The sequence below is a fragment of the Lemur catta genome, chromosome 11 (genome assembly GCF_020740605.2).
Source record: "Lemur catta isolate mLemCat1 chromosome 11, mLemCat1.pri, whole genome shotgun sequence".
Classification (NCBI taxonomy): domain Eukaryota; kingdom Metazoa; phylum Chordata; class Mammalia; order Primates; family Lemuridae; genus Lemur; species Lemur catta.
Genome location: NC_059138.1, coordinates 39,294,372 through 39,320,213, shown reverse-complemented (window position 1 = coordinate 39,320,213; position 25,842 = coordinate 39,294,372). Strand labels below are relative to the sequence as shown.

Sequence of the window (25,842 nt, the reverse complement as noted above, 5' to 3'; positions counted from 1 at the left end):
ACATTGACCTTTGGCTTCTTTGTATGATATGCTTTGACCAGTGGAATATACTATAACATGTTGCATTCTATATTTGAGCAGAAGTTTTAGATACAGTTTCACAATTTGAGCATTTTATACTTCTGTCCTCTGCCATAAAACAACATGTCCCGAATAGAGGCTGCTCTTTCAACTTGGACCTCACAATGAGAAGACAAGATCTGCAATCAGTTCCACTGCCTGAAGCAGGGCCATAGCCAACCAGCAACCGTCATGTGCTGTGGGTTAGAAGCAAATATTTCTGGGTATAAGCCACTGAGTTTGGGCTGCTTCTGCAGCAAAAGCTGACTAATGCAGATGTAAGAATGTGCTTCTAAGACAAAAGTACTGAATTATTAAGATTAATATTCTTTTGTTACTATGGCAGTAAAAGAAAGCATTTGTATGGGTTTTCTTCACATTTAGAAAGGTGTTTGGGATTATAAGGCAAAATATAGGCTATGTGGCTTGGGGAAATTCTCATAAAGGCTGAACTTGAGGTTTGAGAAATCCAGTGATTGCCAAGTAGGAGAGACAAGCTTTGTAGATAAAGATGCCTTTAACAGGGAATCCAAGTGGTGGTTTCAAATATGAGTCCAAAATTGAAGGTACAAGGGTGGACATTTAGAATTGAAGATGTTGATTTTCAATTTGAAATCAACAAGGCTGCACCTTAAATGGGAAACTCCATGAAGCATGTTCAGAATAGATAGCAGATGGAATAATAATAATAATATTAATAATAAAGATCAGGAATACCAACTAGTTTTAGATTAAAGGAGAATAGAACCTGCAGACTGAACTTTCAACTTCAATGTAACATCATTCCATGACAGACTTTAAAAAAAATCATACTTCAGGTGATGGTCATATTTCTATAGTATGTTATTCAATGGAGGGCATTACATATCTTTAGACAGAATTGTTCTAAAATCATCAAAGGTTTTAAAAGGTTAACAGCAAGATGGTTCTTTTAGCGTATTCTTTTAGATATTCAGCCTTGAGAGAAAACAATGTATGCTCTTAACTGGGTTCTGAAAAATGGAAAAACACATCTCATAGAAGAGGTGACTTACATCCAATTCAAAATAAAGGAGAAAAGAAAAGGAGAAAGCTGCTATTTCTGTTTCCCATTTCTCTTCCTGTTTGAAGTTCTATATCTCATTGAAATGTGGTATAGACCAAGGTGCAATGAATTCAGAGTCCTGTGATCAGTTTGATCCTGATTTGCAGGGAGTGTTGAAATACTCAATCCATCTGATTGCCACTGCTATCTTAGTAATAGATTAATTTAGAAGTGGTTTTAGATTTCTGAGAAGCCTTAAAAGGAAACTAAAGGGGGAAGGAGAACAGAGGGAAATCCTTAATGAGTGAAAAGAGGTTCATTATTAGAATCTTCATATTCTGGAATGGGATCTGATATTGACCTTGGTAATAGCCCTAAATATCGATTAAGTAACAGTTTTTAGAAATCATCTTTTTCTCCATTATCTAAGGTCATAGCAATGACTCATCTAAAAACTCTAAGTATCCATTGCCTGAAAAATCATACCAATAGGATTTCAGAAGGGCATTTCAATTTTAAATAAAATGTCTGTTTTGCCTTATCTCTTATTTAGGTCCTGTCTCATTCTTTTTTCAAGTACTGAGCTGTATCTCTCTATTCACATTTTTTCCAAAGTCATCCTGGAATAGTCTTTATAGAATAGAACAGAATTTTACTTTAGAAAGGGACCTTAGAATTCATCTGATGTCCCTCCTCTCTCACTCACCATAATTCTAGAGATGAGAAAGTGGATCTCACAGTTAGGCAAACATGGTGCTGGGTCTAGATTCCAAATCTCTTGTCCTCCAAGGCTTTCCCACCCTCACACTGCCTCAGATGAGTCTGGGATCAAAACATTAGCTCTTTTTCTCACCCAGGACCTTTTCAGCAATGTCAAACAGCCCAACTATTCTTCTGTTGCTTTCTCTTTTATAGCCCTAACTAACATTCATTGAGACACAGTTTGCAAAAAAGGGAGAGTGCTGGTCTCACTGCTGACCCTTTGTGGCAGTAAGAGAAAAACATTTTTAACAGTGAACTTTGAGACTTGAGTGTTGGGTGTTTCTAATTTGATGCTGTCGATGACACTGACTTCTACTAGTTATTTAGCACATATGAATCATGTTATAGTTTCAAAATACTTTTCTATCAATAGCAACTTCTTAGCATGAATCAGGCTAGTTTTATTATTTCTTCCTCCTCCAAACAGCTTCCCTCGTCACATCAGATTTCGTGAATGCAATGAGTTGTCCAGATGCGTAATTGTATGAACTCCTAAAGTCTATGGGGTACAAGCAAAAAGTTTTAGGTTAAGAATAGGAGCAGTCTTACCACTTGGATTCTTGGTTGCTAAGGATAAGTTCGGGGGTGAGTGACAGAGGGGGAAAGGGTAGAATATTCTGCATTCTTTAATGGCAAGCCAAGAGTTTATAGGTATTCTAGCTCATCATCCTGTTCCCAGAGTCTTGAAAGGCCTTGCCTTCTCCTGGCACCTGCTGTGGTGCAGGGCAGGGTGAAGGTGGGGAAAAGGGCCATTGGCAGGGTCTAGTTCATCACTGACTGAACCAAACCTCAAAGAGCAACAACTCAAATTGTCAGGGGGAATCTATGGGGGCATCTTAGATCAGCAATACACCAATACTGGTCTGTTCCTAATTGTTATTGACAAGAATGGACACCTGAGTACACCCCTTGGCATAGTGATTCTGAGCACAAAACTAGAGGCCATTCCAAACCTAGAATAATAATAAGGCTCTCCTTTGGCATGACTCAAATGGAAAAGCTCTTTGAATCACAACATTTGAATCTGAGTCACTCACCAGTCCTGTCTTTGTCCTGTAAAGGCAATTTAAGCATTGAGGTTTTTTGATTCCTAGCCTTTCCTTCTCAGCAACCTTCTGTCTCAACCACCCCATAGAAATAGTAAGATCTCTTTTAGGCATTGATTTTAAAGAAAGACCACTTTGTACAAGCAGGTTTGGGGGATTTTAGGGCTTAGGAGAGTCACTAGAAATTACTGTCAGTTCTCACTATAATGCTATCTCTGCCCCTGGGACACATAGCCTGCCAAATGGCCCCATAAATCTGATTACCCTCACTTTTCCTCTTCCTCCATCCTTGTTAAAATACTTCTGATTTACCAGGAACTTCAGGGGAGTTAAGACAAATGAAACCTAACAAAAGTTCTGACCTTCCATTGCCACCAAAGCACTGATGATGCATCATCACAAATTGTATTTTTAGAGACTCGCAAGTGTTATATTGGGCTGGCCCATATTTAGGTCATCTTTGTACCTCCTCCAAATTCCTCTGATATTTTAAAGACGACCTGAGAGTCCACAACCACACTTGCTAGAAATTCTTACTAACTTTTATGTCTCATGCTACTGTTTAATTCTTTCCTCTGATTTTCAAAGCCCTGACTGATGGACCTTGACCTGTAATACCTCAATTTTATACCTATAAGGAAAAACTGATGGTAAGATTCTGACACCCACACTTCTAAATCCTTTCCCAGGTTTCAGCGGCAGCCCCTTCATTACCTTGTGTGTCCCACATCCCTATTCTACTCTCTCCCTCTCCCTCCTCATACAATCTCAGATCTTCAGGTTATCAGATGAAGAGCACAGTTAATTATCATCACTTAGGGTATGACCCCTCTTCCATAAAATAGCCATTTATGTGGCCAATTAACTATAGACTTAGGGGTCAAATTCCATCAGAGTTCTCTCCTTTCTGCCCAGAGAATTCAATGATCATATGGTTTATTACCAAAATCTGCTCCTGCAATTAAGCATCCTGGTTTCATTGCTTTGAAAGGGGGGGGGGGGATTACATACTTCTTTATATCAGAGTTAGAAGAAACCAAAAAAGTAACCAATGAAAATAGAGAAATGCAGTTTGAAAGGTAAGGACGGTTAAAAAACCAATAGAAAGACTGTTAAACGGGAAAAAATAAGCTAAGAGAACAGCACACATTGCAGGTGTACACAACAGCGGTACTGCATGAAAATGTAAGGAATTATATATGGATACATCAGGGGAAATTATCCACAAAACAACTCTCTGGTTGACTGAAGCTTTAGGTTGTGGAGGAGGTGGAAATAGTACTGGTCAATTAAAACAATCACCTCCTGCTGTCCTGTGTCCTCAGCACCCAGCACAGTTCCTGGGCATATGGTAGCTGTCAATGAATATTTGTGTAGTAAATGTAACACTGGCCACCTACCTACCCAATGCTTTCCAACAAACTATGAAATTCTGTGACACGGGCACTTCCATGTGCACACAGGCCCAATCTATGGCAGGATTTGCGGGGAAAAAGACCTGACTTAAAGGAAAGTACGGGGAATCGACTGGCTATCGTTCATTTGGCTGAACAGAGTGAAACGCCGAGAGGAAAGCAAGCTCAGCTGTGCAGACTTAAGACCACCCTTAAGGCTCGTCTTTTACATTATTGTCTGCCAGGCTCCCGCCCAACTTCTGTCTCCACCTGTCGACCTGAGGCAACCAAGGAGTTAGGCAGGCGCAGTTCTGTGGTAACAGGGACTCTTGGGGGCAGTACGTCTCCTCTCTCTTGGCTTCTGTCGCCTGCAACTGCCGCGCGGCCCCTCGCGCCTCTGCAAAGATGCGGAGGTCGAAGCACGTTGCTGTGCGGTGATGAAACGCTCCCAGAATCAGCCTCTGGAGCCCGGCCCCTGACACCAGCCGGGATCCCGGCGTTGTCTCTAGGAGCCCCGTGGACACTGCCGCCCCTTGCGTAGACCACCCCCCGCGTCCAGGCCCGCTTCTGTGGTGCGCTCCCACCACCTGAGGGGCGTTCCAGGGTCGCCGCGGTCCTCTGCGCCCCTGGGCGCGGGCAGGGGCGGGAGGCGGGAAGCGGAGTGGGAGGCGCCACGGGGCTCCGCGCGGGATTTGCCGCCTCGGGCTGCGGCGGCTGCAGCGGCGGCGGCGGGGAGAGGGGCGGAGGGCGGTGAGGAGGGCCGGAGCCGGGCCGGGAGCGGGGGAGGGAGGGGGCCGCGAGGCTGTGCCAGGCGCGCCGGAGGGGTGCTCGGCGCTCCCCCGCCCTCCTTCCGGGAGCGAGGATGCGGACTCTGAGACCGGTGCTGCTGGGCTGAGGCGGAGGCAGGGAGTTGCGGCGCGAGGCTCCGTGAGTGTCTCCTGCGCGCGGAGAGGCGGGGGAGGCGGAGGACCAGGAGGAGGAGGAGGAGGGGGAGAATGCCCGGAGCCGCCGCCGCCGCCGCGATGCTCCCGGCTCAGGAGGCTGCCAAGCTGTACCACACCAACTATGTGCGGAACTCGCGGGCCATCGGCGTGCTGTGGGCCATCTTCACCATCTGCTTTGCCATCGTCAACGTGGTGTGCTTCATCCAGCCCTACTGGATCGGCGACGGCGTGGACACCCCGCAAGCCGGCTATTTCGGGCTGTTCCACTACTGCATCGGCAACGGCTTCTCCCGGGAGCTGACCTGCAGGGGCAGCTTCACGGACTTCTCCACGCTGCCCTCGGGCGCCTTCAAAGCCGCGTCCTTCTTCATCGGCCTCTCCATGATGCTCATCATCGCCTGCATCATTTGCTTTACCCTCTTCTTCTTCTGCAACACGGCCACCGTGTACAAGATCTGTGCCTGGATGCAGCTCACCTCCGGTGAGTACGCGCTCACCTCCGCGGAGGCGGGGGACCCGGGGCGCCCGAGCCGGGGAGGGGCCAGAGTGGGAGGGACGGGGCCGCGCGCACCGCGGAGCGCCCGGCAACTTAATCCGCTCGGGCGTCGCGGTGTGGGGGGCGGGAGCCCCGCGAGGCCGGAACCCCCGGGGTTCCCCAGCCCCGGCGCTAGCGCCTCGTCCCGGGGCTCCCGTGAGCCTCCCAAGTGTGGGGGACGCCCCGCAGAGGGACGCGCCGGAGGCAGGCGGTTGTGGAGCGGAGTCCGCTCAGAACTAGGGATGGGGGGCGGAGAAGCTGCGGCTTAGAGATGTGGGGGGCGGTGCTGAGGGACTAAGGAGGGACTGACACGGCGAAGTGAAAAGCGGATTTGGAGAGGTTGTAGTGGAAGGAACAGCCAGTCTGCTCTGCCCCTCGCTGGGACTATTTCTGTCATTGTTTCTTGGGGGCGAGGGCTGGGGAGACTGGAGTGAAATTGTTTCTCTCTGTCCCGGGCAGCTGTAAATATTTGATCATCCGTCTGGAGATGAATAAATCCTAATTGTGTTTCGGGTTTCACCTTTTTAAGAAAAATGTAGCTTAGAACGTTCCGTATTAACCCCCCAATGTCAAGTCTCGGTTTGCCTCCTTGTCGGTGCAAAAGGTCTTGCCATTTCATCTTTCAACGGGGGTCTTCGGGAAATCAAGATTTCTCAAGATCCCATTTTTGGGAAGTGGACAGAGAGGAAAACCTGCTTCATTAGCATCTCTGATCACTTCGCCTGTGGGCGATAGATTGTTGCCAGCAGGAGCATATGAAAGTACTTTTGTCTGAGCATCAAAGTTACTTTTCACCCCGAAAAGATGGGGGTGCCTGTCCTGGTGGCTTTGAAGAGTTCTGAAACAAGACTGATTCCTTACTGTGCTTCCCCTGATGCCCTTTCCCTCTCTGCCAGCCGCCTTAGATGCTCTTCCCTCTCAAGCCAACATTGTTGAGATCCTTTTGGCTTTATGGATGGTCTGGTTTTGTAGGAATATTGAATGTCTCAGGCAGCCAAACTTTTCGTTTGTGGTTTGTTTGATTTTATTGTTGTCATTCTTTAAAGATGTTGGTTTCAAGATTTTGTCCTTTGTTCTGGGAAGGTTTTGTGGGTAGTGGGAATTTAATCTCTGAGTTTACCAGAGTGGTGTAGGATGATTAAATCCTTAAAGGTACTAGACAACAGCGTAAAGGTTGTTAAGGTGGTAAGATCTTATATGGCTAGTTTGATAGTAACAAACGAGAAGCTTGTGGAAGACTAAACTTGTATGGAAGTATTTGTCTTCTATTAAGTATATCTCAGCTGATTTTAATTTGCCACATACCGTGAAAGTGGGTATGTGAAAAACAAGAAATGAGCACCAGTAGAGACCCAGCTGTCTCACGCACACTATTATCCTGCTGAGATCTGAGAGTTCTGCATTTCCCTCTCCCCCCAGTCCTAACTTCTTGAAGCACCCCACCCACTCTGTTATGTATATATAATGTTAACTGTTTGGGACATTTCAAGAGCAGGATAACTTTGAGATTTGGAATAAATTTGTGTATTATGGGTTGTTCTTGACACTTAGTTCTGGTTTGACTTTGAAGAGACTAGGACATGCAGGATGCAGATGCTGCAGAGAAAGAATTGACCCTGCACAGCTAATTTTAATTCTGAGTTAAATGACCTATTTAGACCAGTGATTCAAATTAGATTGTTTTTCAAAGGTCTGAAAGTAATTTGCAGGTGAATTCTCAACAACATATTCTCAAATATTTGATTTTTATGAGGTTTCACACTCTAAACCCAAGTTTTTTTTTTTTTAAAGGACAGAAAAAAATGATGTTTGGGAAAGAAATACCAGCTTTGAACTTAATACAAGCTTCAACTCTTACAATGTTTTTTTTTTTTTTTCTTTTCTTTTCCTGGAATAGAGCACACAAAAATCATTTATTCTGGGGTAGGGAAATATAATGTTTTCAGACATTTGATATAAATATACGCTTTTGTTTTTCATGTCATGTAAAATGTGGAGATAGCCTTTATACTAAAGATACAAGGACGTTTACTTCATTTTGGAGAAGTCCAGATCCTTAAGTGGCATACTTTTTAAAAACCTTTATTTGCAATTTATTTGGTATTTTATTTCTAGGTAAACTATAGGACATGATTTTGTTCATTAATGAAGTATATTAATAAAAGAAGAATGGATTATGATGACAGGTCAAATGAAACTCAAAGTCAATTATATTCACAGATTTTTAAGGAATGAGATATAGAAGATATTTCTGAAGAATGTCACAATTTTAACACGGTTTTCAGGATTTTTTTTTTTGTTTAAGTCTCACAGCAGTAACAAGAAATCTTACATAATGTATTGTAGGTTACTTTGAAAGTGTAGTTTCTAACCTTTAGACTATTCCTCTTTAATGTTAAGTAGCCTTCTCCTATTTCTTGTTTAAATGTACCTAAGCTAATCTCAAGTTTAATTTGCTAAATATGAAAGATGAGACTTAATGTACCATTTACTTATTAGAGGCTGTTTAACCCTCATTGGAAATCAAATGATTCACTTGTGTGTTATCTAAACTTTTTAATATAATAACACCTTAAATCAGAGCCAGATAGAATATAAAACCCTATATGAAATGGTATACCAAGATGATGAAACAGGAGATTTTCTTATGGTAATACAATATCAAGAATTATTATTTTTATGATTCTGAACAATGAACTAGAAAAATTAATTAATTTATTCGACCAGAAAATGATGTTGCTTATCTACCTAGATGTGTGAAACACATATAATTAATGGTGCTATTATACACACCTTACCCTCTACCTCTTCCCTCTAAATCTTTATCAGCATCAGTAGTGTGAAACTAGGAAACACAGACTTAGGAGCTAATATCTTTGGATGTAATCCTGTACTTATGGATCATGCCTAATATCAAGACTGAAGACATAAAAATAATACATAAAGTAAATGATGACAATCAGAGATGTAAACCTTCCCCAAATCTACAGACAACTTCTTGAGGAGAAAAAAGAGACTTTTCTTCTGTGTAATTTCTCTAATGCTAAAAAGAAAGGAGTAGGACTGTAATTGGTCGAGCAAAGTAATAAAGTCCAGATTTTTTTTTCCATTAGGATGGAAAGGGAATTTTGTCCCTCTGGGAACTTGATTCTCTGCTTCTATGTTCTTGTTCTCTTTAAATCAGTATTTCTGTTGATTTCTGAGTCTACTAATAGCCAAATCTCGGAAAAGGTTTTTGCTTTGTTTTATGAATATGAGCCATACTTGAATTGTTTCCAGAAGCCCATGTGTTCACCATTTTATGCCGAAAAAATCTTTTCTTTTTTTTTATAAGCCAAAGTATTAAGGTAGAATTTAAGATTTTGTAGACATCCACCATGGATGGTCAAAGGCAGCAGATGAGGACAGGTACTCGGTTTCACCTGTGAAGAAAGGGCACCTGATCCAGGGTGGGTTTCTTATTCAGGAGGGATAAGGACAAAAGTGAGTTGCATTCCCCAGATTCCCGTCTGTCATCATTCTAAGTGTACCAACAGGAAGGGCCACCAAGAAGGCAAGACTTCATGGCAAGGATTAAGGGCTGAATTGTTAGTCAGTTCCCCTTAGGCTGCCAACCTTAGTTCTCAGAAATTCTTATTAGCCAGCTTGCTTTCTTAAATTTTATAACTTCATTTAGGTGAGATGAGAATCACCAAAGGTAATCACTGCATTTCTTAGCTTGCAAGGAGAGCCTTTGCAATGATATAGCATCCTATCTCATGGCACCCTGCTCTTATAGATCTCATTAGTGTTTGAAATTTCAGTGTGTTTGCATGTTTGTTTAATGTCCGTGTTCTCTAGTACACTGTAAGTTCCATAAGGCCTTGTCTGTTTTTCTTTATATAGCATAGAGGTCAAGAGCATGGACACTGGAGTTAAAAGATGTGGGTTTGAAGCCTGGCTCTGACACTTACTGACTGTGTGACCTGGGGAATTAATCTTTCTATACTTTAGTTGCTCACCTGCAAATAGGCATATAATTGTATGTACCACAGGAGATTGATGCCAGGATTAAATGAGATAACGTATATGCTTAGTGCCTGGCTCATAGTAGGCAAGTGCTATATGAGTGTTGGGTATGGTTGATGTTGTTTTGTTACTATTATTACTTTATCCTGGTATGTGTATGTCTGGCACATAGTAGTTTGCAATCAATTTTTTTGCATTAATGAATTAAAAAATGAATGATTAATGGTGTGAAACATGAAAGGAGACAGGAGTGACTTTAAATTTCCCACATGCCATGGTGAGAAGTGAATGCTATATACTTTGAAAGCCATGATATTTATTTCTTTATGGTTTGTGGCATCAACAGTGGCCACACTGAAAGAACTTTTCCATAGTCTTTAATGGCAAAGGTTGTGATTTGACAGCGTAATTCATGATGAGCTTTTTTCCAAATGGAGGCTTTTCTGATGTATAGGTAATTATCTTGATTACAACACACATATCTCAGGTTTTAGCAGATTTTCCCTTACCATTTAGTTTCTCATAAAAAAAACAACAACACATCATCCAAGAGGGAGGTTTTATTTAAGAATCAAGAGATCAGGCTTTCTTTCATAAAGAACAGAGACCTGTTCCAGGTTGGACACATTGGACAGGAGAAGACAATGTGTTTCCCAGGCTTTCCCATTTCTTCCTACTGGGCATCAGGGCAAACGTGCTCTTCCAGGAGCCTGCTCAGGTGGGGTGGTGGTGCTAGGTGTGCAGAGTGCTGATGGGGGTGCTCTGAAGAGGGGACAGGAGTCTACTCAAGTGCAGACTCAGTGTTCAGGATAATCATCAGTCTTTACCATTTGGCTAATGCTGAGCCACGTGAGAAAGCAAGCACTTGCCTCAAAGAGCTGCTTATCCCTCCTGCATTCACTGTTACGGAGTTACCCTAACGAGAGGTTTTTCTCTACCAGAACATTTCAAGCATTCTCTTAGGTGTAGAGGGAATAATGTGTACTGCTGGTGAAGGCAGTTTTTGTTTTCTAACAACATATTCCACTTATAAGAATTTTCTAGTTACCAAGCCAAACATACAAGAAAGTGATTTGAAATAATTTAGAAACTCTTTTTTCCTTATATGTAATATAACAAGGAACGTGACAATAGAAGATATATTGATGTGAATGTCAAAACAAACACTTTTTATAACAGTGAGATTTTAAGTGTACATCTGGGAAAAATAACAGGTCCCGTATAACCCATATGGTATATTGTTAGGAGTTTTTTTCCCTTTGATGCAAGGCTGCACATTTAACAACTTTCCCACTGTAAAAATGTTACCAAGGTGCTTATATACTTCTATAAATAAATAATAAATATAATAAAAGCAGAGTGTGGTATCAGATGCTTAACATGAAAACCCCTATTTAGTAATTGCTCTTTTTGTTTGGGATGATGAGTCCAGATGGCCAGGCCAATATATTATACTTTATGTACATACCTTGGAAATCTTTCAAAGTGAGAAAAATTTTAAATGGAAAAAAGAAACAACATAGCATGTAGCTAGAGTGGCAGTATGTGGCTCAGTGCACTTCTGTGCCTGGTGTGGGCAGATAATCTCTGGGCAGGTGTAGAGAGAACTTTGGATCACATTGGCATGAAGCAGAGAACACACTAGGAGAATTCTAATTTGGGGGCTTAATAGCATGGTAAGTGGTCTAGTTTTAAAGTGTAATTTCCATAATATATTTGGACTTTAAGGGGTCAGCACCAGTTTTAATTAATGTGAATTTTCCTTATCATGAAACAACTGTAATTTTTATTTGATAGGAGGAAAAAGCAAGGAACTAACCTTTGTTCTTAATAATAATAAGACAATAATGATGGAAAGAGGCTACTTTGTATAACAAATAGTAGATAAGTTATTTGATGACTTAAATATAGTGCTGTTATGAAATGTCACTGCCATATGTAAAAAAAGAAATAAAACCCTTTCCTTGATTCCTGAATGTTTCCATAATTAATATCATAATTAAAAACATAAGCTCTGAAATTATGACTATGATTTTGTGACACTCCCATTAAACAAGATCCTGGTACTATTCATAGTTTAAATTGTCCTAACTGTAATCTTGAGCATACTTCTCATCTATTCTGCTAAAATAGAAAAATGAGTGGCTTGCAAGAGGAACATAAATAATTTTTTGACCAATATAGACATGAAGCGTATCTGACTACTATTGGGAAGGATGAAAAAAGAAAGCAGAGCTTTATGAAGTAGGGTTGCTGGCACAGAATTGCCATATTTAGGTTCTGACATCTTTCCCAGCCTAACGAAACCAAGGTCTGCAGCAGGGTAGGGGCTACCTATGTGTGTTCAACAGGAGGAAATGTCCTAAATGATAGTCTGAGTGAAGTTAGTCTTCTAATTGCAGGAAATTTTAAGATTCTCACTTATCCATGAAAGAGCTGGTGGAAGAGTAGTGAAAGGTAATGGTAATGAATGATAAATAGTTGCACGTCTGAAAAGAGGCTTTAACTCAGAAGCAGACATGCAGAATTTAATCAAGAGTTCTCCATATTCTTTGCCCTATTAGAAAATAATGGCAGACAGGAGTCTGAAGAGGACTCAACTTTAGCTTTAGTACAGAATGCATCACAGGGATGTGGAAGTGGTCTCGGGCGGGGGATGGTGGTCTGTGTCACCCTTAGTTGATTTCAATGAAGATGAAGAGTGAGGTGCTGCAAAATCAAAATGGGAAATGTATATCATCATTGACAGAAGACTCAGCATTTGAAAAACAAGCAAACAGATCCAGCTGTGAAGAATGACAGGGACATAGAAGAGTGACACCAAAAATAAATGAGGTATGAATAGAAAAGAGACTGTGAAATTCAAGGTTGAAAAGCCTGTGGAATTTGATAGCATCAAAAAGCCTGCTGAATTTAGTATCATCAGTGGCTTAAAAAGGTATTGGCATAGGACAAGCAGAGAACTGGAGTATGCTGCATGGTGCAGAGTTGTGTGCAAATCCCAGTGACTGAGAAAGAAAAACTATGGCTCCACCTCCCATGGAGGGAATTATAATAGATTCTAAGATCAAGCTATTCAAAGGGAGAGATGATCGAACTTCTAGTATGGCAGAAATATGGAGGATTAAAATAAGCCAACCTGAGAAAGAAAAGGTCATTGTAAAATGAAAAGCCTTCCTGTGGTTTCTTGTTGAAAATCTAGTTAGATTGTGAGGTGAAATTGATTCCTATAATGCCTGTAATGGGAAAAGGGAACCTACAGTGAGTATTTGGGTAAATATATTTATACAGCATATTAAGAACATGTGTAGTTACAAGCTTGATTAATGGAATTCATCTAAGATTCAGATGATTAATGGCCAGCAATAATGTGGATCTGTGTGATGTCAAATATTAGTTAACTGAATATCTACATTCTAACCAGTTGACTGGACAAGGCATAGTATTAATACTAACACTTGGAATGTTACAAAAAAACCTTCATAGAGAAAAGAACACTGTACTACCGTGTTTTAAAAATTATGATTGGTGGCCTTTTAATGATCATGATATCTGTTAGTAGCTAATGATCACCATTAGAACTTGGATTAAAGTTGTAGAAAACATGAATGCCAGGCAGAAGATAAGGGTTTTATGAAACATTTATTTTCTAAAACATTTATAGACTTACACACGTGTGTGTGAACTAGGTTGCATTATAAAATGTATTACCTTATTGTAGGCTGTAGTCAAAATGTTTGAAAGATAGTATTCCAGAGAAAAGATGATTTAGTAAGAATTTATAAAAATAATGATCTTTTGTTTGGAAAATTGTGAAAGATTTGCCTGCATTCAGAGGTAATTTTGTATCAGAAGGTAGATGGGATACTTAACCTAAGCAATTTTGAGACACTTTTGTTTGGTTTTCCTTTCTCACCTCCATTTATGTCTTTCATTGCTAATGTGCTCCAATTAGACGGTGGGTTGATTGAAAATTAGAATTTTTTCCCCAGATGTTATTTGATCGACCCTCTGTGCTATAAAAAAATGACACGGTCTACCTCTGAGCAATGATATAGCTAAAACATCATTTGACAAATGTACTTAACCTAATACCAAATGGATATAGACTCAGGCTTTAGAAAATTGGAGGGATATTAAAAATCATTTAGCACAGTCTCTTCATTTTCTAGATAAAGAAATACTGGTAAATACTAACTGTTGAGCAACTACGACTTGCAAAAACCTTTATTTTAGTATGTTTAACCCTCACAACAGTCTTACAGGATTAGCATTATTATACCCATTTTGCAGATGAGGAAGTTGAGGCTTAGAAAATTACTCAAAAAGTTCTTCAAAGTCACAGAGCCAATAAGTGGTTTGAGCCAAAATCAAACTCTCCTCCATATTGTCACCAAGTCTGAGAGAAATTAAGAGTCTTGCCAAAATGACACTTTGGTAAAATGGAGGTCAGCTCTCACCTATTAAATAATTCCCTGTGCAGTTCCATTTCTACCATTCTTTTTTTGCCTCCCAACTTAATGTGCATTTGTTTAGTGCAAGTCTTCAGTATTTCACCATTCTGTATCATCATGAAAGGAAGGAGCTGCTACTTATAGGGGAAATAATTATATGTTTACCAGACTTTCCTCTTCACGCATACTTAGGTATGGCAAGGTACCCTTTATCCCATCCTTTTCATTTCTCTAACCTAGAGCCCAGCGTGGTTCTTTTCCCATAATGTCCCCTTGGCAACCCCTCTGATATCATTGCCATTCTTCTTAGACTGTGAATTCTTACAGGATGAGGGCAACGTCAGTGTTACTGGCTCTATGTCACTCATTCTGCAGTAAATACAGAAATGCTGTTAGTAGATTTGTTAGTTGATGGTAGTGGTGAAGGCGGACAGAATTGCTAAGTCACAGACACAGTACCAGAGAGGGTAATATTAGACTTGAGCAGCTTCTGGAGGCATCAGAGTGAGGAAGAGGAACTGAGTGTGTGGTCGGAAGATTTGCATTTTGACTTGCCATCTTATTGGCTGAATGACTTCGGGCAAGTCATCTAACTATCTTTGACTTTTCATTTTCATGACTTTATTTTTGTAAGGCTTATACAATTTTATTCCCGATACAAAAAAAAGGAGATTGCAAGTTATGGACATTAAAGAAATAATATGCTAACCAAGTGTTTCTGTGCTTTTGCCAAGAAAGTAAATCTTAGGGAAACCATGAAAGATAGGGTAAAATTAAAGCAGAAAGAAAATAGGGAACAATCCTAGACAGACAGGTAAGTATCCAAAGTTAGATGTTCTCAATCTAATGAGACTTTAAAAATATCTGTCTTCTGTATTAGGATTATTGAATTGATGCATGTAAAACACTTAAAACCGAATCTAGCATGTAGTAGGCACTCAAAAAATGTTAGCTATGATTACTGTTGTTATTACCACTGCTACTAAAGAGATCAGGGCTGGAGGCATGGTTAGTATTCAGAAAATTTAGTAGGCAGAAAAGCTGAACTTACAATGTGCAACCTAATGAAGGCAATTTAATATCACAACTTACGTATGCCAGATCTACCTTCTTCTGAGGACTGAAAAAGATAATGGTTGTGCATGCCTTTTATAAACTGCACGGTGCTATAAAAATGCCATTGTGATTGCTATAATAGATTTTATATATTACTGACAAAATGCCATATTCAGTTAAGAGTTTAATTTTGTGTTAACCGGTCTAGCTTTTGCATTTATTTGTCTGGAGTAATGACTAAAAGTAACAGGAATGTATTTTGGACGTAATTTTGAACTGTTTTATAATCCCGACTAAACAAACTTGAAAAAAGGAGGCCGTGTTTTGAAGACGTTGTGAACAAGACAGTTTTTGATTGTGTCAAGATCTGAACATTCAGTCATTCTTACTAAGTTCCTCAAAATGATAAAGAAATATTACCAGATTTTACCCAAATTATTTCCTCTTCACAGTTATCAAAAGCAAAATTGAATATTCTTGATCTCTAATAACATTAGGAACAAATTGGAAGTAGCGTTTATTCTGTGCTATTTTAAATGTAGCTATAATACATTGAAAATTAGGTTTTCCAATGTTATATCTGTGAATCTTTATTTTTTTTCCTAAGCAAAGAAGGTAGTGATTTCAGATTATCAGATTTATGCTCAAATGAAGACTATGTTGCTCTCTTTTTCATTAACATGGCAATTCCTTGTAATTCTTTAGCTTTTCTAAAGAAAGTAAAAAAGAAAAAAAAGAACACCAACATTACTTCTTATTAATGTTTTCATTTTAGGTCTACAGTCACCAGTTTGTTGTAATATCAGAATATCAGTTTGCTATGACTACATCTGTGACTATGATCCAAACTGGTGACTGAACAGTGAGCAAATGAACATTCTCCAGATCCCTGTTGTGGTGAATACACGGAGTTAATGTTGACAAGAGAACTAACTAAATACTGTTGATCGATTAGACTCTTTGTTTTCGTTATTTTTGGAGACACCAGCAAGTGTTGCTGAGCAGTCCTGAAGGTCATGGTGAATAGCTCTGCTCTTCCAGACCTCTTGGTCTTTGGGAACCGGCTCTGCAGTGAGCCGGGCTGGGATGGGGAAATGGGTCAGGATCCACCAGCCCTGGTTCGCTTTACTGAAGACCCCTCCATGGACGGCAGGATGGGCTCTAGAGGGAGCTCCAGCCCTGCCATCTTGTGCTTCTCAGGACTTTGCCTTTTACAGGGTCAGGTCCAGAGTCATTTTCTCCCTGACGCTAATCATAGGATAATGTTTTAGGGGATGGGGGTTGGAGGATAAAATATGAGGCTGAAAAAGAATAATAAAAAGGATTCGTCATAATACATGCAGTAGAAGGGAAAACTCCTTTACCGACAAGGAAAAAGCCAACCTCTCCTGGCTATTATTTCTGCAGCCCCGGGCCTTGATAGATTATAAAATTCTTTGAAATTACTCTCTATGATTTATCTGACCTCTGAAGAAGTTGTTGTAACTTCCAGTGACCTACTTTTTTAGGGGACTCATTGGCACGGTCTTCCCTATCAGGATATTTTGGCTGTTGTTCCTTAGACTGGAGATGGACAAATGGAAATGACGTGGGCAGGTCGCTGGAGAACTGAGAAGTTGAGGAGTTCAGAAATGCAGGATTCCAGACAGCCATTTGGTGTTTGTGGTCATGAGCTAGGCATTATTGGTTGTGTCTCTGTAGTAGCCTGAACAAGTTTTGAAAATGTAAAAAGTAGAGTTGGAAATCCTATTTCTTGGAAAACTTTAGGGACTATTCAGAATTTAAAAACAATGCTTAAGATAACTCGGAACATGGACCCCGGGCATAGGCAAATAACACTTCACATGATCAGAATGAAAGACTAGGCACCTGATTTAATTACTAGCTCCTGCCTACATATTCCAGTCTCTATTTCCTTCAACAAAACAAAAAGGGAAGGAATGAGTGCCTGCTGTACCCACACACAGCGTTCCCCACTGGATGCCACTCACAGGACACAAAAAATTTCTTCTTCTTCTTTTTTAATGGGATCTGGACTCAATCTGGTTCATATTTTATCTCTTTGAGAACCTGAAGTGTAGCAAGTTCTTTAGAGGAAAACTTTCAAAAAGCACACTTCCCTGCTCAACTTCAACCTTCCCCCCCCCCCCCACCGTCTCACACTCAAAGAGTGTTCTTTTTAATCCTCACCGGAATTCCCCCTCATTAGCTCAATGCCCTGCCATGGCCACAGTGCCCACTGAAGTGTCTGTGCCTGAACAGGCCAAGTAGAAAATCTGAAACCGTCTTGATACTGCATGTCAGTATAGCACACTTGCATTTCTGTAGGGCTGCTTAGAAGTTTTTTTTGGCTGAACTTAAGGTGCACAGAACAAAGGCGAAAAGTTCTGCAATCAGTTTAAGTTCATTTGACAAGTGCTGTTCTCTTTTTTGTGTACTATTAAAGAACTGATTTTTTTTTCCACAAAAAGTCTCTAAAAAACCAGCCTACTGATTGTGAGAGGAGGTCCCTAAATACTAAAGTTTTAATTATGATAGATTTATTCAGGATATGGGATGAGCTCATATATAATTCTTCCTCTCCAAGTCTCATGATGACATGAGCAGTTTATTTGGAATTTATTCCCCAAATGTGTTAAAGTATTATCCAAGTATAGTGTAGAAATATGACTTCTAAGCAGTGAAGCTTGAACTTGTGCAATGAAATAGAAAGTTATTTAAATTTCTGTTGTAGTTATGTTATTTAGCCTACCCATCATTGTGGTTTTGTTTAACACTTGCAAAATGAACCATTGTTTCCGTGCATCTGCTAACATGTTATGAATAACATATTTTACATTTGTGTGCATGGCCTGTGTGTGTGTGTGTGTGTGTTTGTGTGTGTATGGTTTAAAGAATACTAATTAAATGCACATTTGTGTACCTGCTACCCATTCTCCTGATTATATCCCTCTTCCACCCAGAAGTAGCTAATTCTTGAGTTTTGTGTTATCACCTTACATATCTTTATAGTTTTATCACTATAATGTACATATTCCTGAGGAACACATTGTTTAATTTTGTCTTTTTGTTTTTAAAGGAAATGATTTTAATATTTTACCATTTAGCATAACATATGCTGTAGATTTTTACTTTTTGCAAATACTATTTATTAGGTTAAAGAAATTTCTTATATTCCTACATAGATAAGAAGTTTTAAAATTGTGAAGATATGTTGAATTTTATTGAATGCACACTCTTCATCTATTGAGATGATCAAATTACTTTTCTGAATTAATATATACTGATGAGATGAAATATAACACTGGATTTTCTAATGTTGAAGTAAGCATGCATTTTAAAAATAAAGCCAGCTTTGTCTTACATCCTGAGACTCAGTTGCTAATATTTATTTTTTAAACTATTAATATTTTCATGAGTAAGGTTAGTCTTTTTTTGTTTCCTTTGTCATACTGTCTTTACCTAGTTTGGGTGTCAGGGTTATGTAACCTTCATAAAAGTTGAGAAGTCTCTCTTTTTTTCTGTTCTTTGAAGGAATTTGTGTATAATGGGAATGATCTGTTCCTTGAATATTTAATAGAATTATAAAACTGTTTGATCCTGGTGTTTCTTTGTAGGAAGATTTTAAACTACTTATTACATTTCTTTAATTGTTATAGAATCATCCAGGTTTTTTAAATTTCATCTTGAGTCACTTTGTAAAGATATATTTTCCCAAGAATTTGTCCATTTATTTCACCTGCATTTTCCAATTTATTGGAATAAAGCTGTTCATGACATACTGTCATAATAGTATAAGAGTTGTTTGTGTCTTCTCTATTTTCGTTAGATCAGGTTTGCCAAAGTTTTGTTAGATTCACTAGTCTTTTTAAAAGAACCAATTTAATTTTGTTCTTCCCCATTATATTCTTCTGTTCTATAGCATTAATTTTTGCTTTTAAAAAATTTCCTTTCTTCTATTTTCTTGGTGTTTATTCTCTTGTTATTTTTCTCACTTTTTAATTTGGTTACCGATTTCATTAATTTTTTAGCTGTTACCAACTTTTATGGAAAAAATTCACTTACCTATAGTTTTATTTTTGAAGAGGGCATCATTAGATTTTGATCAGTAACTGCATGCAACCATAACAAGCATAACATAAAATGGCAAAAGTGTATGTTTATGGAAGAAAGTTAGTTACTTGTTAAAATACATACAAGTATTTTAATGGTATGGTTTATACAAATCAAATATAATATTGTATCTGTATTCAATATATTTAATATTTAATACTTTATATTCTGTTTTCTTACATTTATGAAGTACATGTAATAAATGTTTTTACAAAGTTACATATAGTTACTCCCAAATAGCCTTCCCACTTAATTCTAGCAATTGTTATTGTAATAGTATCATTGTCTATGATAAGAAAAAGATAACAAAAAACTCTTGACCACAAGTGATCAGTTGACACCCCCAAGTTTAATGTCAGCTTTAGTGCTCAATTACTTCTGTGGATTTTTGCTTTGTCTTTTTTCTTATTTCTAAGGATTTCTTACCTTACCATCAGGTCAGTTATGTACATTAAAAATGTTTTGAATTTTTATTCAGTATTTTTAGATATTCCAGTTGGATTTTTTGAGTCATCTGACCTGCCATGTTGCCCAAAATGTAATTCCCATGGATAACATTCTATGACTTTGCTTAGTTCTATGGCCACATGAATTCTGAACATCAAAGCACCAAGTCACCAATTTGTGCCATTGCTAAAAGTGAGACAGGTTAGGATAAAAGTGGATTGATGCATGCAAACTAATTATAGTTTCTGAACTGACTACTCAAAACTCAAGAATCTCCTGTATCGAGCTAGTGTCATGTTTTTCTAAGATAAACCATATATTAGGAGCAAAGGAGTGAAGATCCCCACTTCCGATGACATATAGTGTAGTAGATTTCTGAGTTTTCATGTAAAAATACCAAACAAAATTATTAGAAGTACTATAATCGGATTCTCAGTCCATCTGTTATTTCACTTATTCATTTATCCTTACCTATTGCATGCCTCTTAAGTGTGTTAGAGGAGATATGAAGACTAAAACACTTCCTAATGTTGAGGATCTCTTTATGATTAGTTTTCTTCCTAAGATTGGGAAGAATTTTCCATTACTGGGAAGAAAAATGTAGAGGCAGCTATAATACCATACTAGATAAATATATACGCTCTGAAGCCAGAACATCTGGGCTTGTGCAGTGGCTATTTCATTTACAAGGTCACTGAATGACCTTGGACCAATTCCTTAGCCTACCTGTGCCTCAGTTATCTCATCTGGTTCACAGAAAACGTTCATAAACATCAGGTATTAGTATCACCACCATCATTGTCATTGTCATCATCACTCTAGAAAGGCAGTCCCAGAAAGAACAAGAAGTATTAAGGACCTAGTAGGTTGCTGTTCTATAAAAACTCCAGGTGACCTCCATATTTTATTCCATTTTTAAGAAATCATCCACATTTTGGTGCTATCAATTCATTGCTACTCCATTTTTTACTAAATGAGGTCATTCCTTTCCATTCTAGGCCTTTGTGGGGATTTAGTGACAGGAGAACAGAAGGTATGGAATTTCCCTGGGACAGGTGCCCTTTTAACCCTATTTTGGAGTTAGGGATTGGAGATCTGTAGAATGACATTATTGGGGCTCAGGCAGGGGGTGTAGTAGTGATTGCAGCTTCCTGTGACTTCCTGTGATTTCATCTTGAGTCAGCTTGTAAAGATATATTTTCCCAAGAATTTGTCCATTTATTTCACCTGCATTTTCCAATTTATTGGAATAAAGCTGTTCATGACATACTGTCATAATAGTATAAGAGTTGTTTGTATCCAATATGAAGGACAAAGATCATGCCTTTTTTATTCACCATTGTATATTTAGTGACTCGGATGCTTGTTGAAAGTTTGCCTTAATTTCTAAAGCACTGAACTGATGCTACAACCCAAATGAAACCCTACCCTAGGAACTGGTGTAAAGACAATTTCTCAGCTCTTTTTAGAGAAGGGGTCAACATAGTGATTTCTTCCCACTGAGTCAGTGCAGTGGGAGATCTTACCTTTTTGTATGACTTAAACTCTAAGAAAACGGGTCCGATTTTTATTTCAAGTTTCAAAATGATGAGCTATGAAACAAACTTGATTATGTTTTAATATCTTGCATATATAAATATAGAATGACGCATATTCTAAATGACTCACCTTGACCAGAGAAATTTGGCACTGAAAAATGTTTTGTTAAAATCAGTTATGTGGATCCTATGGTTTGAAATTTTTTACTTTAACACAAAGATGAAAAACATTATAGAGCCAAGTGAACACTAACACATTTGAGAATAAACCTTGTTTTTAAACAGATTATTTTCCAAAAGAGATTCTTTTTGTTCTCAGTCTTCAAGGTAACAACCATAAAATCTTAGAGCTGAGCAAGGTGGGAAGATCTAGAGGAAAAAGGAAGAAGACAAAAAGATACAGAAAGCAGTGTAGTTCAAGGTACTAAACAGATGGGACTGGCATGTGACTGAAGCAGCAGTCACCTTGTGTGCTTCCTACATCCCTGCTCCGTTTAGACATTTATACAATGGTTGCAAGAGGAGGACTGAGCAGTCTAATCAGGGAGCCAAAGAACCTTTTCATTTCTCCTCCCTTCCTCCTTCTCTCCCTCTTCTTTTTCACAAATTTGGCTTGAAGTTCAAATTCTCAGGAAGACAAAAAAAAAAAAAAAAACATGAAGTTTATAAATGAAAAAGAAAATCCTAAGTAAGTAGGGAAAGAACATTTTATTTGGCATCTAACAAAAAGGCAATAGGAAATAATAAAAAATTAATTCAAGCCTCCTTCAAAGTTTAGTAATGTCATTTGTTGTTTCCCATGGCAACAATAAAGGAGTGTCATAGGAGGTACTTCGTAATAATTTTTTTCTTATAAAACAATAGTTTTACTTTTTTCACTGTTGTAAGTTTCTAAAAACACATAAACTCCAGGAAATAAGAAAAGTGTATAGAATCTTGGGTGCAATTGCAAAGTAGATATCAAAAGCTAGCAGAAAGTGTTGGGCAATGAATTATGCTCTGTGATGAATCCCAGACATACATACAGGGAGCCCTTTCTTGATATTGTGCAGATACATTGTTCACAGGTTTATTTAAGAAGATGCTCATTGTCTTTGATTTTGAAATGACTTTGGGTTGTCTGGCTGCTATTTATTTTATTAAAGAGCGACATTTATAGACAACTGAAATTTCTAACTTGTTCAGATCCTATGCTAGAGTTCCCTGACATTTACCCTATTTTCCAACCCATTACAAATTTGACATAATCTTTTTGGAAATACATGTATTTCCCTATGTTTCTTTATATGTTAGAGTGATATTGTCATGGCTGAGTAAGGATTTAATGTTGTCATAAAGCTAGCTTCTTTTGCCCACAATAATACCATTTATTGAGAGCTTACCTTGTACCAGGTACTGTTCTATTATTCTACGCATTGTCTCATTTAATCCTCACAACAATACTATGAGGTGCTGTTATTATTATTATTATTCCCATTTCATTGGTGAGGAAATGGAGGCACAGAAAGATTAAGAAATGTTGCCCAGGATCATATAGCTAGAATTGTGCTGTCCAATATAGTAGCCTATAACCACATGTAGGTACTTACATTTAAATGAAATGAAATATTCAGTTCCTCAGTTACACTAGCCACATTTCAAGTTCTCGGTAGGTCTATGTGGCTAGTGGCTACCATGTTCTACAGTGTAAAACAGAACACCTCTGTCATTGCAGAAAGTTCTATTGGACAGCGCTGTCAGAGAAGCAATGAAGCCAGGCTTAAACCTAGGCAGTGTGGTGGTTCCAAAGTTGACATGTGTGACTACTACACTGAACTGTCTTGTTTTCTCCCTTCCATTAGCAATAAAGGGAGTGATACCAAGAGTCTATGTGTTGATGTTAACCTGAGAAAGATAAAGAGCAAGACTGATGAATAGAGACTGACTGGGAGATTCATCCATTCATTCCACAAATATGAATTGAGCCCTGCAAAGTGGTGGGTATTGTTCTAGGTGCTGCTGATATAACAGTGAACCAAACAGATGGATTCTCTGCTCTTACAGAGCTTCCATTTTGCTGGGGGCAGATGGGCACAAAAAAATAATTAAATATGCTATCTGTCAGGTGGCAGTAAGTACTGTGGAGAAGGAGAAGCAGAGTAAGGATGATGATAGGAGTGCCGATGAAAAGATCTCTTTGATGAGACACCATTTAAGAAGAGAGCTGAGAGAAGGAAGTGAGAGAGGAACATTCCAGGCAGTGGGAAGTCCAGTTAACATGGTTAGTACCACATAAAGTTGCAGGCATCCAGAGAAATCCCTTCTTTTCCCAGTTGCCATACCACATATATTTAGACATCTCCACCTTTGGTTTGAAATCACTTTTCTTTCCCAGTTTTGGTACATCTTCTTTTGAGTCAATAGAGCCTATTTCACTTCTCTTATAAATATTAATATTATTTTTTAGTTTGAAAATTTTGGAACACAAAGCAAATCTTAGCACCTTTCTGTGTTTAACTTTGACTTCAAGGGATTACAGGATTGTAGTGCTTGAAAAGTATTTCTGCTTTTCATGGTCTTCCTCCAATAAACAAGGACTAGCCTGCCAGATCAGCAGTTACTACATGTAAGGCCAGACTGATAACATTATTTTTAGAAGAAAATTAAGATGAAAGAAAACTAAAGAATGGTCTAAAATTTTGATACAGTCTTATAAATTTCATTTTTGATTGTTAATGGTTTGACCAAACGTAGAAAACAAATCCCAAGTCTTTGAGAAAATTTAAAATTTTCAAGATGGCAACTGTTAACACATTGGCACCCTCTAAGAGTAAATCCAACCTCTCATGTGCCAAGTATTCGGAAAGATTTGATTCTTATGACAGTACCTAGGAACTCCCCTGTCCCGAACATTGCGCTATTCCTGTCTTGGTCTCTACATCCTGTTAAGTTCAAGTCCATGCCTTTCTTTTCCCTGTTAAAATCTAGTACAACTAGATCACTACTCCCTTCTCTTAATTGCCAAAAGAAAATGAATTATATGCATGCAAAGTACTATTTTTATATCTACATTTTAAGGATTTTACATATAAAGTACTTTTACATGTAAAGTTCTTGGACTAGTACCAAGTCTGTGGTTAGAACTCCATAAATATTAGCTAGTGTCATTATTATTATCAGCACTCTAATCCCTTTCTCTGCTTTATGTAAGCAGGTCTTGGCTCAGTGCACCCTACCTTACTGTGGCCTGCCTGTATGTTCCAGCCCCACCCCTATCTCCTGAATAGCTCATATATAGTGCGTGTTTCCTTTGGTGAGCACTGCTGCTTCTCCTAATTCTCCTAAGCCACCCTGCAAATTGGAATTCCTGACCCTGAAAACTCTTTAAAATCCTGTAGTAGGCACTGTTGAGATTTCACCTACTTACCACATGCATTTTGTAGTCTAAAGGAAAGGCCTTTTTTTAAATTTATTTTTTAATTTCAGAATATTACGGGGGTACAAACACTTTGGTTACACATATTGCCTTTGCACTGCCCGCCTCAAGGCAGAGACAGTAAGCCTATTTCTCTGAGGATGGTGGTTTCTCTGCACTTTTCCCTCAATGTAGGGCAGATCGTGTGGTCCCACGCTGAAGTCTTCCGCCAGGAGTTCTGGGTCCAATGGGTGTGGACAGGATCCAGGTATAACCATGAGCTCCTGGCTACTCTTTCAGTCATAGTTGTGGATTCCCAAAAAAAAAAAAAAGCCAGCACATTATGGGCCAGTCCATGAGAAAGAGTTAGATATTGGGCAGTAGCTAATGTTGGAAAAATTCACATTTTAAACCTACCTGTGCTTACAGGCAACTGCAGTGAACAGGAGTAAATGAGTGTGTGCCACGCTGCTATGGTGTGGTGGCAGGTGAGACCAAGGGATGATGGTAATGTATGTGAGGGATCACCGTTCTCTCAAAACTTCTTAATATTCTGCCATTGAATCACATTAGTCTTTTTTTATTTATTTTCCTCGGGCTGTGGTTTGGGCCTGTGTTCCTGAAAGACACAATGATAAATTATTCATTTGTGTATAAATAAAGACAGCAGATTCTGCAGGGAAGAAGTGTTTGCAGAGTGAGAGTAGTTCCTGTAAGATAGAGGGTCATTCTCTGTAACTACCTAAAATCTGAATTGTGGCACCTTATTTTCTTCATCAGTGCCCTCGTAACCTGGAGTTAAATGAGCTATGAGCATTGGTGCCTAATAGGGCTGGAGGGATGTGCTTCAGAGGGTTAGCAGAACCTGCGTAAATTCCAAGTAATATTAGCCATTTCCACTTAAGGAACCCTGGGATACACCAGTGCAGTGCCGGCTGCTTTGTACATAGCACCTTTAATTTTCTTAACACTTTTCAGTGTTGATTTTGTTGTTTGCTGATGATGTAACTGAAACTCGGAAAGGTTATGTGACTTGTCCTGAGCTACCTACCTCATAAATGGAAAAG

At 38.9% G+C, this 25,842-nt stretch overlaps 1 protein-coding gene across 1 annotated transcript in view; it reads left to right on the top strand.

Annotated features, from left to right (window-relative positions):
• Positions 1–5,119: 5,119 nt before the first annotated feature.
• Positions 5,120–25,842, top strand: part of LHFPL3 (LHFPL tetraspan subfamily member 3) — a 444,944-nt gene continuing 424,221 nt past the window's right edge. The window contains exon 1 of the mRNA XM_045564639.1: positions 5,120–5,711. Within this exon, the coding sequence (XP_045420595.1) occupies positions 5,282–5,711 (430 nt within the window). The 5' untranslated portion in view covers positions 5,120–5,281. The remainder of the gene's footprint in view (positions 5,712–25,842) is intronic.